Source organism: Schistocerca piceifrons, chromosome 1 (assembly GCF_021461385.2).
Source record: "Schistocerca piceifrons isolate TAMUIC-IGC-003096 chromosome 1, iqSchPice1.1, whole genome shotgun sequence".
Classification (NCBI taxonomy): domain Eukaryota; kingdom Metazoa; phylum Arthropoda; class Insecta; order Orthoptera; family Acrididae; genus Schistocerca; species Schistocerca piceifrons.
In genome coordinates, this window is record NC_060138.1 from 275,239,684 (window position 1) to 275,259,499 (window position 19,816).

Genomic DNA, 19,816 nt, shown 5'->3' on the forward strand with positions numbered 1-19,816 from the left:
GAATAGTTATTTTATACCAGATGCGTTAGCATTAGACTAAATACAGAAATTAGTAACAAACATAACTAGCACAAGAAATGCACACACTCAATCTTGCAAATTAGCACGCTGTACTGCACTGCTAGACGGGAAATTGATTCTTAGTCATCGTGTACGGCAGTTTGTAGCGCTCTTCCAGGAAAGAGCATTTAATCCCGACAAACGCTGCTTGCCTTCATACAGATTTCAGGCGCGGTTCTCACTTAAGGACACTATATTCAATACGACACGTAGCAGTAACACATGAAATGTATTTGCAGTTGCGAATATGCGCAGCCGTCAGCTGTATTATGGGATGACAGTGGCAATATGTGTCGGACCGGAGCTCGAACCGGAATTCCTCGCTTATCGCGAGCGGTCGCTTTATCATTAGGGTATCTGAGCACGACCCACGGCCAGACCTAAACTTCCATATGTTGGGTCAACCATGTGTCCACAACCTGCACTCGGTCATCCATTATGTATTTTCCTGTACAGGGGAGACTTGTTGATTGATACTCGCTTGCCTTCTTTCGGCGAATGAATAAGACACTGCAATGTATGTATGTATTTTCGAAGGAACTACGCATCGTTCACTTCAATATCGTACGTAGCAGTAACAGTCGCACGACGCGGTGCGACGCAATAGGCGATACGATCAGCGATGCTATACTCGATATAACAAGCAACACCACAACACGACTCATTATTTTGTTTCCGTTGCAATCATCAACTCTTCTGAAGAGATAGTTATTGGGCCAGTCACTATTTAAAGTTAAGACTGGAAAGAAGATGGAGTACTGAGTGCACCTGTACAATGCTATAAATATCAAACATAGTTCAGCTTTAGGTTATTGTGAGGTTTCTCAATGCGAACCCAAATTTTGCAGAATGAGTCCACTTGATCTTTCTTCTGCTGAGGAGCTATTTGTTACAACAGTGTAAGCTGGTGGAAAAAGTGTGAGTGTCGTTAAAAATGCAACCATGAAAAGTGTTTAAGGCCACCTATTATTTTACTTTAATCAGTATAGTACTTACATAAATTATGATTACAAATTAATACAGTTGTAATACTATTTATGCAACTACAGTTTCACCAAGTGGCATGTGATTCAGGAAGGATTGTTGCTGGATTTGTAGCGAGATCAGTCATCATCGATTGTGTAGCAAAATGGCTCTGAGCACTATGGGACTCAACTTCTGAGGTCATTAGTCCCCTAGAACTTAGAACTAGTTAAACCTAACTAACCTAAGGACATTACACACTAACATGCCCGAGGCAGCATTCGAACCTGCGACCGTAGCGGTCTCGCGGTTCCAGACTGCAGCGCCTAGAACCACACGGCCACTACGGCCGGCGATTGTGTAGCAGTGGGTGGCGAATTCGTTATGGGAATAGACAATATGTTTGAAGAAATAGGGATCTCCCTTGATGATAAAGAAAACCCTTTGTGTCCTTTATGGCATCGTCCACCTTTCCATTCAGAAATAACAGGATTTTGATCGCTTATCAACTTTTACTCCTGTCACAAAGCTTCCCGAAATCGAGGAGCATAGACCGAAAAAACTTCTAGCCAGCAAATCATCAGCTGACGACTCCCTGTGTTGAAGGTTTTAGTTTCTGGCTTCAGCTTGTTTGGGCAGTTTACGAAAAAGAGAAACGCAGGCAACTCCGCCCTGGCATCGCATGTGGCGCGTCATGGACAGTCTTTGCTTTATCTCGTGTATGTTCTGGAGGCAGGAAAGAGATATAGCTCTCCTATGACAGTATTTAAAAAAAAATCAGCGTGTTAGCTGCATTTCGTGCGCAGCGGTATAGGCTATAAAATCCATAAAACGTAACCATTAAGAGACTACATTTTTTCACTTCAAACTCTCCAAAACATTGACGGTGTTTTATTTGACTTCGAAGTACTACTAATAACTACTAACACTATGCTAAAAGAAAACCAGTTCATTATCTGCGCCTGCCGGGGTGGCCGAGTGGTTCTAGGCGCTACAGTCTGGAACTGCGCGACCGCTACGGTCGCAGGTTCGAATCCTGCCTCGGGCATGGATGTGTGTGCTGTTCTTAGGTTAACTAGGTTTAGGTAGTTCTAAGTTCTAGGGTACTAATGACCTCAGAAGTCCCATAGTGCTCAGAGCCACTTCATTATTTGCTTGTGGTATCTGACTCTAAGATACGTAATAATCTTTCGGTTTTTAATTTTTACGCTAAAAGTAAGTTTTACTGAGATTGTAACCACAAAGTTGAATGTTGCTTTGCTTCATGTACATCAGTTTTTTGAGCCACAATGGATAGCTTGAAATTTTGCTCGCCGTTTATCGCACGAAACAAGTTGTGTGGAGCGACCAGCATTCCTAGTTGCGCCGGGCAATACGACCTGGTTACATTTTGGTGTCGTACTGCCGTCGTCGAAAGAGTGAACCAGTAAGTCGCTTCAACTATGTTTCTGTGCGCTGCGCCGACGCGGGTTGACTCCGCCTCCTATCAGGAGTCGCATCTCCCATTATTAATCAATCGCGCCGTAGTTACGCCATAAATAAATTGTCTCCGTAGCTTACTGGTTAGCGTCGCAGCCTTCAGTACGGAAGGACTGTTGCAGGTCTCACCTCAGGTCTGGAACAGAGTGCTACTCAGCTTCGTGATGCGAAAGACGAACTGCTTGAATCCAGCAGCAGCAACAGGGTTCATTAGTTGGCTAAAACAATTGGAGGGATTGGCGACATACTAATCACATATCCAGCCATGATTGGGACAGGTGTACGACCTAATCCGTTGAATTTTGTTTACGTCTACGCTTACATTGGTAACTTGGGCAAAGCTACTTTCGGAGCACACACGTAAATGGAAAGTGAAAGTATGCATGCCAGTTAGCAACTTTGAGCCATACACATAAAATGGTCTTGTCCTTACTGTCGTTTATTTATGTCAACATATTCGACGCCTTTTTCCGAATTAAGCGTCAAGGTAACGCAGTATACGAAACTTTTAATTACCCCAAAAAATTAATATACCAGATACTTCTGACGTACGAGAACTACTGAGGAAGCAGAAAACCCCTTTGTTCAAAAAGTCCGTAAGTGGCAAGGAGACCGTGTTGGCAGTAAGCATTGTACACATTTAGAATGAAACGGGCGAACAGTGCTGGCTAAATATCGCACGGATAGGTTATTTCTACCGTCGGCGGAGTTTGCGCACTTTGCTGGTTCTGGTCCTCCGCCAACCTTGCACCTGTTTCCATTTGATTGTAGCAGGTCACTGCTCATCTTTGCAAGTGGAGGGAATGCGTTGTTCTTCCTGACTCAACGATAGTCCGTGATATCAGTGAAAGAAGAATCCGCTCTAGTTTCTAATACAACAAATAGCGAGATAGGAATTTGGGATAATTTATACAAACACGAAAGCCACATTGCACCCAACATACCTTCGGGTCGCGTTTGTCGTCAGAAATGAACGAAAACATGGACCTTTCTTTCAGTGGTTGAGTTCAGGCTGGAAACTTAGGTAGTGTAATTTGTCCAACAGTCATTATAGACAACAGTGCCGAAACTTACTAAACTGTCGTAAAATTATTGGCTTAGTGCTTAAACAGGAAAAAACAGGAGATAAATTCTGATTACATGTGTGCACAGATGTGGTTCATAGCCCAGCATGTCGAATTCTTAAAAGTCTAATTGTCATTGTGAATGTAGCCCCATTCTTTCGTGAATGTACTGGCTGGTGGTGCTGGTTGTTCCTGTTCGTAACTCAACGGCTTTCCTGCAGAAGCGCAGTTCTGTACATTATCATTTTTCTTGTGAAATGACCAAACTATAATGGAAAGATTACGTTTCATGCTGACAGCTCCAGCGTACGTGCCTGTAGCGTTTAGACAAGACTGCACTGTGATAAACGTAATATTTAACGTTAGACGTATGGGATAAAGTGGTGCTCCAGCTATCTCAAGTTAATTTTCCACAGGTCCTTAATAGCTATTGACAGGATATTACTAACAATTTCTCACCTACCACCACCAATCTTAAATGAATCGGCGATTAGTCTTCAATGATCCCAGCCGTGAGTATATCGTGAAATCAGGTGGAGTTAAATAAGCTTGAAGTGCTTGACAGTAAAACCTCCGTCATGAATGTTCAGTTAGCTGCTCACTGTTCTTAAATACTGTCAAACCGTTCAGAATACGTACATGCTATCAAAATTGTTTAAGCGCTGCCGAAGCGCAGTGAACATTTTGGAATTCCTCGGTGTCAGAAACAATTGCAGAACTGTAAATGAAAACATCCTTGTAGACGTGCGATACGACCAGAAAGTACACATTTCTGTACCTTAATACTATTAACTTAAATCAGAATTATTAGAAAATTTTGCTGAGTGGATCAAGACACTATAAAGTTAAAACGTTCCACTTCTCATCACCGGTTAGCTCCATATGACGGCTCAAACAAGCGAATGGGAATGGCGGCGATTTTTTAACTACTAATGCCCATCTCCGAAGAGGAGACAGTAGCCAGTAAAAGATACCCAAAGTTCTGCTCATTGTTTACTCCGATGAAAGATTAACTTCGGTTTTCCTCCGAAGTACATCAAGCATTGCTAACCTCATCACTACGCGCTTTACCGTTGCACTTATGAAACCGGCATTAGTTTATATGCTGGGCCGCTTTTTATCGATAACTGCTGTCCGGCTTGCGCAGGCTGTGCTTTGTGGGGAGTGATACGAACTAGCACGCCCTGGTGCCCAGAGTCCAGAGAACAGAATCGCCCATGGCGGCAGCAACAAAACCTTACAGTCAGTCATGCGTCGGCCTCGTGCACGTCTGCGTAGGCTATTCGCAGGCGGGACTATACCGCTTCTGCAGGTGAGAAGCGTGTACACACACACACACCCTTTTCCCATTCACAGGTACAAGCTTGGTAGGTCATTTTAATTCTATTCATTGCATGTAAAGCAACGGAGGACCGGGACTGGAAATTTAATTTTCGTTGTACACTAAAATTAATTCGGTCGCAGTTAGTTTACGTCAGGCAAGTAAAATGTTTTTGATTGGGCTGAGTTGATCTTTGTTAATATTGTTCTAACATGTCTACTAATTAATTGTTTAGTTCATGAAGGAATTATCACTGTGTAGTTATTTTAGATCAGTAATACACTTGTAATTCTGGAGAAACCAGTACATATTTTTGTGACGCAAATTGCGACTGCATATAAAAGACTACAGAAAAAATGGTGTGAAGGACTTGAGTATTTGAACGTAGCGAATACATACAAAAATCGGAGTTTCAAACGATATCAGGATAAATTACACCATCTGCCATTTAACGATTTTTGATGCAGTGACGCTTTGGACTGTAAGTTAACTAAAAGTTTTCTCACCGTTTGGGATTTGTCATTTCTTAAGTTTCCGAAAAGCGTACCAGTACTATGAAAGTTCATAATCGCACTTCCCAAAACTGTATGTACAAATACTACCCGACGAAATACTTAAGCAGATTTTTAAAGTGTAGGCAGATCTAACGAGACCCTTCCTAATCGAAGCTTTTGAGAGAGAGAGAGAGAGAGAGAGAGAGAGAGAGAGAGAGAGAGAGAGAGACAAAAATATTTCACACTAATAAAAGTGACACGCTGTTTGCGTTTTCAGGTAAATAGGAAGCGTTAATGATTGTTAACATTTCCAAAATGTAACAGAACAGTCCATTGTAGGTATATGAATTCTGTCCTAGAGGCGGGTGGGTGACAGACTAACTGGATGATGACTACATGAGGCAGACGTAACAGTGTAGTGTTCTTGACTGGTATCAGTACGTGCGCTGATGCTGCTATTTCGAAGAGTGAAATGTTTCACGTAAGAAGTAATCTCTATTAATTTCAGATTCATCCACGGAAAAAGTTTCTCGCAATCTGAAAATGTTAGTGTTAGTGATTTGGTATCTTACGTATATGGCGAAGCATTGTCAGTTTGTAATTCATATTAGGCTTGTACTGGAAGTGCAGCTTTTCCTGCTGCTTCTGCGGGAGCGTGTTTTTTGGGCAGCGTGGTCGTCCAGTAGTATTTTTGTCGGCGAGGCAGCTCACAAGCTCGGGCGAAGGCGTACACAGTGGACTCGCCAGCCAGGGGTGGAGGGCAGCTTGCGCCTGTTAGAACAAATTTAAGTACTTAAATGGCGTTTGTAATGAATATGAAATATCTAAGACGTTTGGAAAATAAAATTTCCTAAGTGTAGTACACGAGGAGCAGCTCACCACGCCATATATCCACATCACCTGTGTAATAGTGTGGTCCTTTAATCGTTGATGGGATGCAGCAGACGAACGGTAGTCCTACAGATTCCTCCATATGAATATCTCACACGAAATATTGTTGGCGTGTTGAAAAGCAAAAAGATTGAAACACTGTTGACATCCGAGTATCATTTGCTAAATTTAAGAAGTTACACATTCGTTTGTAATGAACACGAGAGTATAATGAACGCACAAAATGTGGTAGTCTCCCATGTAATTAGAAGCATTTGATTCGTTTCTGATTTAGATACTGGAAATATGTTTTTAGCAAATGAGCCTGGAATGCGAGCCTGAAAATCCCACAACGAAAGATTCTTAGAATTCTGTGTTGTTTCGCCCGATTAGTATGCGAGATGCTGCTCTGACGAAAGTATTGATCGTGAACAAAACAGGTTGCATTACTAGAAAATATGTAATCGGTGAATAGTTATTCACGTGTCATCACTTGTATCATTCAGACAACCCACCTGTAAAACTAATTTCAAAAGCTGTAAACCGTACGAAATGAAGGCAGACATTCTTCCGAATTCAGTGCCTGCCCCATATAATGGAGTAATATTGTTTCTGATAAATAATCAAAGTTAAAATGTACTAGTTTCGACACCATAACTTAAATAACAGCCAATATAAGGAATTCAATACTTCATACACCTTGTGAGTAACAATAAAGGCAACTGCCTACTAATGAATGAGCGCCGGTATGTCGGAGAGATTCCTATCCTGACTCTGAAACATGTTTCATCTACTTGCTTAATAATGCTAATAGTTATTTCACTCTTGTTTCTTTTAATCTGATTGCGTCATTCGATACTACACTAGTGAAACGGACTCTTAGTGCCCATTGTAATGGAAACAGGTAAAGTGCATCATTGGAACATTATAGCGAGACGCCTATTCTCAACCTGTTCTTTGGTACGTTTTTTAGTGTCATGTATCAGTCGATGCACGCTTCTCGAATGAAATATTTTCTATGAATAATAGTCCCTAAAAACAATATCAGCACAATTTCCGGTAACGATGTATGACAAAATATTGAATTATTCATCGTAATTTTAATGCTCCTTCTCCAGTCACTTCATTTACCAAACAGTAACAGAAATTTCGGTACTATTTTCTCCCATTCTCATGTGCAATTGAAACATCAATTGAAAATGTATAAACTTCTGAGCAGCACTACCAGCTTGGCAGAATTCCACCGTCCTTGGTTTGTCCATTATGAGTTCATGGTTTGTCCGATATGTCATATAGCCATAAAGACCTCGACGCATTATTGAACTTAAAATAGTGTGACACACAGACGTTCTTTTAGCAGGTCTCCGGTATTAATTCACAGTTATTTTAAATTATTGTGGGGGCGCATGATTGGGCAGTTATAGGCAGCTTTCAATCTCGTTAGTTGCCTCTGTAATAGCTAATAATAGCGGTCTCCAGCCATAGGCTATTCGAGGAAATACATAAAAATTTGCCTCAATTGAATGTTGATGTGCCGCAGCAGAATGAAAGGTAGCTCTTAAACTTTACATGTGTTAGTGTTGAAATTTCTTGAAGATTCGAACACGGAACTAAAATTACACGGTTTCCTCCATAGCCTATTGTGTTGACACCTCCGTTGGCGAAGAAAAAAGGCTTTGCAGTTCGGTTTTATATAAATGTTGAAGAAAGTTATAACCTCACCTGCTCATAGTTCCTTGAACAAGCAACAGAGTAACGGGCGTCTTTAAAGAAAGTAGGACATTTTCCTGGATTTGAATGATTTCCGGAACTTTTATTCAAAATATTTGAAAGAGTTGTGCATTTTGTTTCCCTTTGGATCTGTTTGACCATTGTCATTCCAAAATCCCTCCCGGCTTACATGAACATCTGACCTTGAAACTAGCTTCTCAATGTATTGTTTTTCTCGATGAGATTTGGTATCTGTTGTCGATTAATAACAGTACATATATATTGCTTCAATGAAATTGAGCTGCACCTAATATAACTTACGAGGAGTTCAGATCTCCGCCAGATATTAATGTAAACTGCTCAAAACAGCACACAATTCATCCATCTTTTGTGATACCCCTTCAGACTTTCCACCACATGTTCAACATTGTGATTATTAATATTCATGCTGACAGCAGTGCCTTTGTAAGCAGGCTTTATTTCAAATATTTTATTGGGGCAACAGTCTAGTTTCAGTGGGGCCGTGGGAAGATGCGAGGCGGCAACATGGCACAGAATTAGAACTCCCGTGACGCAGCACGTGGCCCAAGCGCCTAGTGCGCCCGTGCTCAGCGCCACTTGACAATGCCTGTTCAATTTTCCGGGCAGTGAACGTTATTGCCCTTGTTGCTAAATTGTAGGCGGCATTGTTTCCCCCCCTCTACGAAGGAAGCAAGATAACCTAATTGATAAATCATTTGGCTGTTTCGCAATATTTCAGCTTAATACAATAAATTGATAATGGCTTCCAGTTACATGTTACTGATTTCAAAGCTCAATGTCGTTTGTGGTATTAAATGTCATGCATCTAACTCAGCTGAAATTACCATTAGAAGGCCCCTAATTGTAGCATATAACATGACAGTATGTAAAGCAATTATGACAACGCATGAGAAACATTACTCAAGAGCGCTGCGGCATTTGCAGCAGTCGGACTCTTAGGGTTTACTGTCATGGATCATCTTCCATACACTGCCGACTTTGCCCCATCCGATTTTCATCTGTTTACAAAATAACTTGGAGGTCGTCTTTGATAGTGATGAAACGATGGAAGCAGAGGTGGCACACACACACACACACACACACACACACACACACACACACACACACACGACCAATTTATAGTTGCTAATGCAGAATTCCGTTAGTAACTGAAAATTTCAGATTTATGGGGAGCAATTTATGCAAATGTTTTATGGTCGAACATACACAATAATGGCAGCGTAATGCCCTTCTATCTAAACTGAAATGCTGCTCTCTAAATAAAATTCCCTTTATCAAATAACAGAAGTAAAATAATTAAAGCAACGTGAGAATGTATTCGGCGAGTTTGCGCTACGAGGTAGAATACTGCACTACTATGAAAACTGTTCTACGAAATATTTTTGCTTAAGATGGTGTATAATCATCGACTCATTAATCACAAGCGAGTGTGTGAGAGAAACGTTTAAAAACAACATCGACATTTGAAATATTAGCAATTGCAACAAAATAAATTGTGAATTTGGTTTCTTGTTGAATCCATAAAACTGACGTCATTCCAGTGGAATGTTCTACAGAATTTATTTCACAAAATTATTCAGTCATCGACAAGTAATTTTTAAACTTCGGTAAACACACAATTACGGTTTACCGTGAGCAATAAATTGCTAATGGACGAAATGCAGAAAGGCGGCGCGCCGAAGGCAGATAGGCGGAACCGTTCAATGAATGTTTCTGTTTTGCTCCCCCAAACTTGTCCGTATAATAGAGCTACAATGAGACCATCATAGATGAATCGGTTCAGACATTATCATCTAGTAAAACTCTGCTTGGCTAATGACCTTCAAAAATTTGGTTTTCAGCTGACACCTATGCCACTAGGTTGACACTGCCTGGTGAGTTGGGCTTATACATCCCTTTACGTAAGGCCAATGCGTCGTCGCGCGGAGGCGCGTTGTTATATTTAGCTTGGCCAGTATTTGGCAGGGGGCACCCGCCCGCCTGGCAGCCTTACCACTTGCCTGCCCCAGGCCAGGGTATCTTTAGTTGCATCCCCGGAGCGTACGCGAGAGGTTCGAGTCTTACCATGATCTGGGCTGCCGTCACGAACCACGGTAACTCGACGGCTGCGGCAGCGCCAGCTGTGGCGGGTGCAGGTGTAGAGTCGGGCGGTCGCTGGGACGCGAGTGCTGGGGCGGCAGGCGCGAGGAGACATCGGTACGCCCGATCTTCTACTGCCAGTAGTGTAACGCAGCTTCTGAGCGAGTCATGTTCAAGTCTGCTTCAACGTTTGACGACGCGTGTACGCGGACCGTCGTCAACCGCAGACTGTCAGCCACAGCCTCAATCACCCCCCAGTGTCACCACTCCTGGGACTTCGTCTGCTGCTGCTGCTGCTACTACTACTGCTGCTGCAGCTGCTACTTTCGGATTAGGCACTACTCGGTCGCGTCTTGAAGACAAGTATTCTGCAGTACTAAAGCAGCGTCGTCCAGAACGTGACAGAGAAAGAGTAAGGGAGAAGGATGAGAGAGATAATGACAAAGAGATCGAATGCCTTCCATTATTGCAGAAGAGTGCGACAAATGTGCAGTTATTAAGAGATTCTCCTCCAGCCCTTGAATTAAATCAGCATCGCCATCATGGCCATTCCCATCACCACCACCACCACCACCATCACCGTCACCACAGGCATAAGTCCGATCGTGGACCTGTCAGTGCAGCTGTGCCTTTGGCTTCAGAATCGCGTACCCGCACCCGGACTCGAACTAGAACCCCACGCCGGGAGCGCTATTTACCCTCTCGCCTTTGCCCTGTTGAAATACCACTGTCTGTGGATGAACCGTCAACCACTCCAGCTGATGATGAACGCCAAGCGAAGCGACAAGAGATTCAATCTCTCATTCTGAAGTACTCTGCATTGGATGAAGCATACTCGCGTCTCACCGATTCAAAGCGTGTCATACCTGATCAGCAGCAGCCACGACAGCCTCAGCCACACCTGTCATCGCTGCAGAAGCACAAGCACACGCTACAGCCACATATTGCAGCACCCCTGCCGACTGTAAGTTGGTCTTCATCTTAGTATTTTTCCCTTTCTCAGGAAGAATTACCTTAATTGGTACACAGACCCTTTGTTATGTTTGTTAGGGGAGATCCTAATTGAAAGATACTACTTAGTATGAGGTATCTCATATAATTTGGTGGCCCTCTAAATTACAGTGATAAGGTCTGGTGGCATGAGTGGTAATATGATATTCACTAGAATTTAAGTAAATTTCATTGATTGTTGTATACTAATGGATCAAAATGTTAGTTGAAAAGCTGAGATGAGGCTAGGAATTAACAAAGCTTCTAATGAAAAAATACAATGCACCAAATAAAGCAGAAGATTTTTTAATTAGAGTACTGAAATTGGTTCAGTTAGCACAACTATAATTTGGTGCAAGAAATATTTATTGGTGGTTTAGAAAATAATTTAGTATTTCTGCCTTTTAAGTTGCCTACATTATTCAACACTATTGTTGGGAAGTTCGTAAACTCTTAAGACTGTCGAAAAATTAAATAGTTATTGGAAGAAATAATCTTTGTGCTCTAAAACCGTATGAAGGGGAGACTCCAGCAGTCATCTTATTTTCACAAAGGTCGAGTGAATTAAGTACGTGCATTTTGGTTGGGATATGTTTGCTGTTGCATGTGTGTAAAACTGTTAGGTAAGAATTCATTCAGGATTCTTCAGTTTGCCTACATGACAGTGCAGCAATAACAAACAGGTGCTTGGTGCTTGATATATTTATAATTGCCCCTATCACTTTATTCCTTCCTTCTAATATCCAGCCAGTTGTCAATTATTCCTGTTTTCTTTCCTGTGTCATTCTTCTACGCATGCTGTTGAATGCTACCACTTTCCAGAATTGTAGAATTAATGGACTTGCTCCAGAGTCAGTATTTTAGTTGTAGCTTTCCTAAAAATTACTACCGTTTTTATAATATTACGTTCAGTTGAGCACACATTCAGTGAAATATATCTGCAAAGTGCTTTATTTGTATTGACTATTAAATTTTGCAGAGGAGGCTGTGGTGGTAAATTTAAAACTGTCCTCCCACATTATACAATATTTAGTTTTAGTTAATGTCTTTAAGGTTCATTGTGCTAGATTTTCCCACGTTGAACTGCCATTGCCTCCATCTGTTTATTACATTGCTGTGGTAACGCACAGTTCCCACTGCAATAATGTATTTGACATCATTTGTTGAATTGGCAAACCATTTTGCCCTCTCCCCTTTGTCTCTTGATTGTTGGGTTCGCATCTCGGTTTGAAATGGCGGCTATGAATTGGCACGTGGTCCACGCGTACCACGAATGGACGGACGGATCAACCGACCGCAATGGGACGGTGATGCACCTGTGTTGCCCTGCCCGCTCTGCTAAATCGGTGCTGGCTGGCTGGTGTTGGCGATGGCTGGTGCCGTTTCCTGATTGTGTTGGTGGCTGGCCCATGCTGTGCAGAGTTCTCGAGCACCCTCCGTGGAGGACGACGAAGATGGCCACCTGATATATCGCCATGGCGACGTGCTCCGAGACCGATGTTCGTGAATACACCAACTTTGCAGTAGATATACTATAGACTCTTAAATCATTCCTGGCGTCACATTCTCTATAATTGAAGTTGTTCCTTTTCAGCATCTGTTGTGGTTTGTGACTGGTCTTGGGTGGGTTTATATTAGAAGGAATGAGAGGATCAGGGTGGGAAGAAGTGTAAGCGATCTGGAGAAACTTATTTCTCTGTGTGCCTGTCAGTGTGTCTGCTGTATGGGGAGGAAGACATTTAATGAGACGACATTAATGAGCATGTCGTTATAGCTTTCTGTAAACCATAATCCAGCTTCTCTGGTCCTCTTCTGTTTGCTGGGGATTGGTAGGATCTATTCTCAAATAAACGTAAACAATTTATTTTTGACTAGTGCATGTTGGATTCCACTTCGAATAGATGCAGGTTTTGGTTTCAGAAATTAATTATAAAAAAAAATCGGTTTCTAGTACTTTTTGTTAAAAGCCATGTAACCTTAAGCATCATGCGGTTACCTACAATAAAATGCAGTTGTAAGAGTGCATAATCAGTAAACCGTTGTCTGCATTTCAAAAAGTGGGTTCCAACATTTGCACGGTCTTCAGTTATAGTTAATACTAACTGCTGTGTGATTACTCTTTTTCAGATAAAATATTGGCCACCTTAGGAGAAGGCACATTTGGAAAAGTTGTCAAAGTCAAAGATTTACATACGTAAGTACTTCACTATGTGTAAAATTGCCAGAAAATACTGTGTGTCAAATTTGTGTAGTTGACATTATTTAGCAGTTCGTATTTGAAACTGTCTAACATTTCCAATTCATTCTTCCTGTTACTTTTATTCTTAAGGTAACTCACAAAAATACATAAGTGAAATGAAATAGTTAAGCTGCATATGCAGGCATCGTGTTAAATGTAAAGGAAATGCATACTTTTGTTATAAATCCTTTACTGATCTGTAGTATATGTTAAATCTTCTTTTACCTAAGTGTTCTACTCTACTTCCTTAATATTGTTCTTATCGATCTTTAATAGGTCCAGAAGACATTTTCCAAGAAATTTGAAAATCCCACGTAGCAATAGTCACAACAGGCGAGTGATGCTTCTAATGTATATTTGGCTGAGATTGGAATTGCCCTTTGCTTTTCAGTAAAAGCATGCAGTTGCGTTTGCGACTGTGTGTGTTTCCTTAATCAGTATATGGATTAATTTAACAAAACATTCACACTGTGTGTCAGGTCTGCTGACAGCTATTGTGAGGAAATCCTTTTTCTTGTGAAGTATGTGCTTTTAGGATGATGACGCAGCAATTCTAATCCTTAATGATTTTGTGTTTATCAATTATATGGATGTGTTGTGCTAAGAAAATGGGATGATTTTATTCCATGTAACTGTCTGTTACCCATATAGTCTACTGATTTAGTCTGGGACTTACTCTTTACATTTTTTCAATGTGTTGCTATAGTTACAGCTACTGTTTATACCACTAGTCACTTACAAAAAAGTGTGGTGAAACACACACAATGTGCGCAAATCTGAAGAATGGAATGTTGCAGAGAAAGCTATCTTTGTGAGATACTGCACCGAACACATGCATGACGAAAATGTATAAAGTGCATTGTGTATTTATACGCCTTGGGAATTTCCTTTACCATGTTAGTTCAGTGTGTGGAATAATCCTTTTTGTCCAGAAAGAATGTGATCTTACATAGTGATAATGGTGAAGATAATTTTAAATGATACTATAGGAGTGAGAAATGGGAAGGAGGTGTTACAATCTCATCTGAACACAAGTGGATATGTTCAGGTTAGATTCATATTGTTAGAAGTCGGAGACATTAGTCTTGTAAATCATTTTCCCTGTGATTTAATTACATTTTCCTTGAGACTTCATCTACAGTCATGATAGATGCTGAAGAAATGAATTTAAATTTTGTGCCACATCCAGGAACTTTGATTCTATTCTAATTTCGGAGAGCCTTGGCAATACTGACAATTTTATAAGGGGAAAATAGGCTGAAGGTGTGTGTTGAAATTTGTGTTAGAGAGGGCATTGGATTAGGGGAGCTCTTGCAGCTCTGTGACATGTACTGCAACAGTGGTGCAATGGCGAACACATCTGCCTAGTAAGCAGGAGACCTGGGTTCAAGCCCTGGCTGTGGCACAAATTTTAAGTTATTTCTTCAGCTTCTAAAATTCTCTCTTGTGATAAGTTATGGTAATAACACTTCTGCTAATCCTCACAAAGGGACAGTACTTGGATTACTCGATTGGTGTGTGTGTGGGGGGTGAGGTGGGGTGGGATGGGATGGTGTGGGGTGGGGGGAGGATGTAACAAACAATCATTTATGTCTTGTGTTACTACTAATTTGTGAAAAAAAATACCTAATCAACTGTGAACTGTCAAAAGTTTCCCGTTTTGGAAGCGGGTGATGACCTACAATGAAGTGTAGAGGCACTAAAGCATGTCTGTGTAAACAGTTTCAATAATATGGATACTAATGCATAACACACATTATTTCTTTATTTACTTATTTATTCATCATATTTTATACTGCTTGATAAATATTACCATCGAGAAATTCAGACTGTGGGAAATGTAAAATAGTAATATTACTTGGCATAAGGAACTGAGAAGTAGTTATTCCTAGCTTGAACCTGAGTAAGCTGTTTGTAACTTACATTCACGAATGTAAGAGAGTGATTTGAAAAGTTCTCGGAATGGGATAGAAAAGGAAGTACTTACCTCACAGAAACTCATTTATTTTGCAATGTAGTCTCCTTGTAGAGTAATGCTCTTGGTCCAAAAATGTTCCAGTGCCTTGATCCCATCTCAAAAAATTAGTTTCCTCCAGGCCTGCAAAATAGTTGTCAACTGTGGCTATCAATTCTTCATTTGAAGTGTATCTTCGTCCACCAAGAAACGTTTTCGGTTTTGGAAAGAGATGGAAGTCTAACGGAGTCATATCTGGTGAATAATGTGGGTGTGGCAACAATTTCTATCTCAATTTGTGTAAGTTTGTCATAGTGACGGCACATGTGTGCGGACGCGCATTATGTTTATGAAAGATGACTTTCGTCCTTGGTAAACCTGGCCATTTATCTTTTATTGCAATTTGTTCAGGAGGTCAGCATACTATTCTCCAGTAATTGTTTGCCCTGTGGGGAGATAGTCTACAAACAAAATCCCCTTCACATCCCAGAACACTGATGCTGTGTCATTTCCAAACGAAGGAATTGCCTTTGCTTTCTTTCGTGGCGGACAGTCAGCATGCTTCCACTGCTTTGACTGTTGTTTTGTCTCTGGGATATAGTATTGCACCAAAGTTTCATCTGCGCTCACAAACCGGCACAAAGATCTTGTTTCTTTCTCCTAAAATGGGCCAAACATTTTTCTGAATAGTCCATTCTCATGTGTTTTTGATCCAGTATATAGAGTTGCAACACCCATCTTGCAGATAATTTTTTTTTAATTATTATTTCTAATTCTTCAGTTAAAATCTGGTATACTCTTTCAGATGACATCTGGCAAGCATGAGCAATTTCACACACTTTGTCGGCAATCTTCCATGACCATTTTGTGCACTTTAGCAATGATTTGTGAAGTAGTGACACATCTTGGATGCCCACTGCGCGGATCATCATCTACGCTCTTCCAATTAAATTTAAATTCATTTGTGCACTAGGCAACAGTTGAATATGAAGGAGCAGAGTCCCCCAGAGTATTCTGGAAATAGGCATGAATGAATGTCCGCCGCTTTCATACCTTTGTTTATGAAGTACTTAATCATGCCTCGAATCCCGATTTTTATTTTCATCTTCGCAAATCACTACGCGGGAACAACAGAGCCACGTCACCATCACAGCTCTCTTCCAAGAGCAGTGATGTGGCAGATCTTTACAGGCAACAACAGTCCGATGAATATCGCACAAACAACTCATTGTGGTAGTGCTGACCTTTCGTGGTGATTCCGATAACTTTTCAAACCTCACTCGTAAATGGTTTTGAAGATAAAGGATTTCATAAATTTGAAAACTAGGAAAAACTAAATCAAGGTTTGTTTAACCAAATTATGCAATGTGAGTTTCCTTTATTCTTAACTAGTTTAGAGTCTAAGCTCATTATCGGATAAGCGGCTTACACATGAAACTAATCGTTAGGTAATAAAGGAAATTAATATTGGAACTTTAATGTTTCTCTACAATTTATTACATAATTTTGGTTAACCAGAATAGTTGCTGGTGCCTTGCCTTGCAGATTTCTGAAAATTATTAAAATCGAGAAATGTTTGCTTTACCTTTGAGAAGTAACTATGAAACTCAGTTCTGGCATTTAATCGACTCAGAGATACATGAAAAGCAGCACAAGATGGAAAACTGTGTATGAGTTAAGCATATTATTTCTGGCATCACTGTGTTATATAAAATTTGCCCAAGCTGCCCTTCGTAAGAAATTATATATTGTTAATGAAACTTACTACTTCATTCTCAGTTTCACTTGTGTTACAGGGATCATGTAATGGCACTCAAAATAATAAAGAATGTTGAGAAATACAGAGAAGCTGCAAAGCTGGAGATAAATGCCTTGGAAAAGATTGCTGAGAGAGATCCAGATGGTGCACAGTGAGTAAAACTGATAATATATTTAATATTGTCCTACACCATGTAAGTTATTAATATGAATAATTCTTCCCCCCCCCCCCCCCTTCTCTCTCTCTCTCTCTCTCTCTCTCTCTCTCTCTCTCTCTCTCTCTCTCTCTCTCTCTCTCTCACACACACACACACACACACACACACACACACACACACACACACACACACACGTGCGTTTTGTCCCAAGTCACAAAATTTGCGTAGTTTGTACTAGAGCTCACCCAGTTTTACTGTATAGTAAAATACCAGCATACAAAATGGTTTGCAAATAAGCTTAAAAGGTTTCTGTATAATTGAGATATACATTGAAGTTCTGAGCCTGCTCTCTGGACTCTATTGTCCTCGACACCCATCAGCTTGAATTAATTTTAGTTGTATTGTGTAGTTGTGTTCACAGTAGAATGTGCAATGCTTGATGGATATCTTTTGCTTTTGCAGCCTGTGTGTGAAAATGCTGGACTGGTTTGACTACCATGGTCATATGTGCATTGCCTTTGAAATGCTGGGTCTAAGTGTGTTCGATTTCTTGGTATGTAGAAGTCGTTGTGATTGAAATACAGTTCTGGAATCTAAGAAACATTCAAAATGTAATGATGACGATTTGCTTTCTTTGTAGAAGGATAATAATTATCAGCCTTACCCATTGGAAGCTGTCCGCCACATTGCTTACCAGCTGTGTTACTCTGTGAAGTTCCTTCATGACAACAAACTTACCCATACTGATCTCAAACCAGAGAATATTTTATTTGTAGACTCAGATTATGACCTTTCATACAACAGCAAAAAGGTAGGTCTGCAAACACTGTCCCATGCACCTCAAAATTTATAGACTATAACTATGCTGTCCAGTTTCTTACTACAGCATTGAGAGTAATTGAGATAAATGTTACATGAAGCTTTTCAGTTAGTGTTTAATGCTAAACCTGAGGCAAAATACTCCATATCATTAATTGTTCACAGAAGAGGGATGTCAGACGTGTGAAGCGCACTGATGTGAGGTTAATAGACTTTGGCAGTGCGACATTTGACCATGAACATCACAGTACAATTGTTTCAACACGGCATTATCGTGCACCAGAAGTTATTCTTGGTATGACACCATATTTGTTGCTCATGTGTACTTAGCATTGTCACTGTCCCTGTGTTAGCCGTTGTTTGAAACCCTTATGGCTAAGATTGAGATTTGTTTCAGAACTTGGCTGGGCACAACCATGTGATGTTTGGTCCATCGGGTGCATAATTTTCGAATTGTATCTGGGTATAACACTATTCCAGACACATGATAATAGGGAGCATTTAGCAATGATGGAACGAATTCTTGGTCCTATACCTTACAGGTGAGTACAGTAGAATAAGCACACATTTTTTGTACAGTGGTGGTCCAGAGACTACAGCAAAACTTATTGGACTGCAGTTACTGTAAGTAGTGAAAGAGTCAAAAATGTACCAGTTCAGTTTTAATTGGCATCTCATATTGAATCAAATTAATTCACCTGTTATTTTTAATCAGGCTTGATTTTTCCCATCAAGTTGTTACTAACTTGTTACTGTGTCTGAATTGAAACGTAGTTCTGTGGCTGCTATTGCCTATCCTTTAATTGATGTTAGCAACTACAAAATGAGTTTGTATTCAGTAGACCACAATATGTACAGGAAAACTCAAAATTAACAAACCCGCTTTTAAGGAAATTCCACTTATAACGAATATATCCGTTGATTCTGGCAAAACTACGATCAGGAGGAGGTTATTCTTCCCCACTTTCAACAGATCACAGTTTAACAAAACTTCTGCTTTTAAGAAATAAACATGAAACATCCTGAAAATTAAAATCCAGTTTTTAAGCAATTTCTAACGTGCATGAGGTAGTTTCCCTGATTTAAGTTTCACTTGGTTGTACACCCTGCTGTCATGGCAGTATATTGCAATTCATTCTTTCATTTGGCATGTATGTAGATTTGAATTCCATTTTAATGACATCAGAAAGTGATATCCACCTTGCCTACGGTCATATGATCAGAAGCCACAGTATCATTAAACACGAGCTATGAAGCGTTGTCTTTGTTGTAGTTGAATTCACGAGTTTTATATTTCTGTGGAGTTAGGGCATGCAAACATAAAAAGCTTAAGATTGAGCAAAAGCTGACAATCATCTATGATGTTGAAGGCAGTCGTAACAAAAACAACTTACAGGCGTAGCAAAGATGTAAGATTTTTCAGTCTTAATTTGCAGCGTTCTCAAATGTTCAAATGTGTGTGAAATCTTATGGGACTTAACTGCTAAGGTCATCAGTCCCTAAGCTTACACACTACTTACCATAAATTACCCTAAGGACAAACATACACATCCATGCCCGAGGGAGGACTAGAACCTCCGCGGGGACCATCCGCACAGTCCATGACTGCAGTGCCTTAGACCGCTCGGCTAATCCTGCACGGCAGCATTCTCAAAAACTAGGAAGCGTTATTAAATTCCAAAGCTAGCAGTTCCTCTCGCTGCAAAAGAAAGAAAATCTGCCAGTCAACATTATATGATGTGAAAACTACTCATTTACAATTGTTTCAAGGAGTCACAAGTGACAGCATTCCTAGAAGTGGGCCAGTTCTGCAAGA

General features: G+C 40.5%; 1 protein-coding gene and 1 non-coding gene across 4 annotated transcripts in view; both read left to right on the plus strand.

The window, feature by feature from the left end:
* The first annotated feature begins 9,606 nt into the window (after positions 1-9,606).
* Positions 9,607-19,816, plus strand: part of LOC124714563 (dual specificity protein kinase CLK2) — a 34,193-nt gene continuing 23,983 nt past the window's right edge. Inside the window, exons 1-9 of one of the 3 annotated variants that reach the window (XM_047243033.1) lie at positions 9,607-11,046; positions 12,493-12,571; positions 13,200-13,266; positions 13,588-13,644; positions 17,062-17,175; positions 17,644-17,734; positions 17,822-17,992; positions 18,166-18,295; positions 18,398-18,542. In XM_047243033.1, the coding sequence (XP_047098989.1) occupies positions 10,069-11,046; positions 12,493-12,571; positions 13,200-13,266; positions 13,588-13,644; positions 17,062-17,175; positions 17,644-17,734; positions 17,822-17,992; positions 18,166-18,295; positions 18,398-18,542 (1,832 nt within the window). In that variant the 5' untranslated portion in view covers positions 9,607-10,068. The remainder of the gene's footprint in view (positions 11,047-12,492; positions 12,572-13,199; positions 13,267-13,587; positions 13,645-17,061; positions 17,176-17,643; positions 17,735-17,821; positions 17,993-18,165; positions 18,296-18,397; positions 18,543-19,816) is intronic. The other 2 variants (XM_047243035.1, XM_047243034.1) reach the window with 2 other exon arrangements.
* On the plus strand, positions 14,645-14,716 carry Trnat-agu. Its single transcript has one exon. It is a non-coding gene; the product is annotated as a tRNA-Thr (tRNA).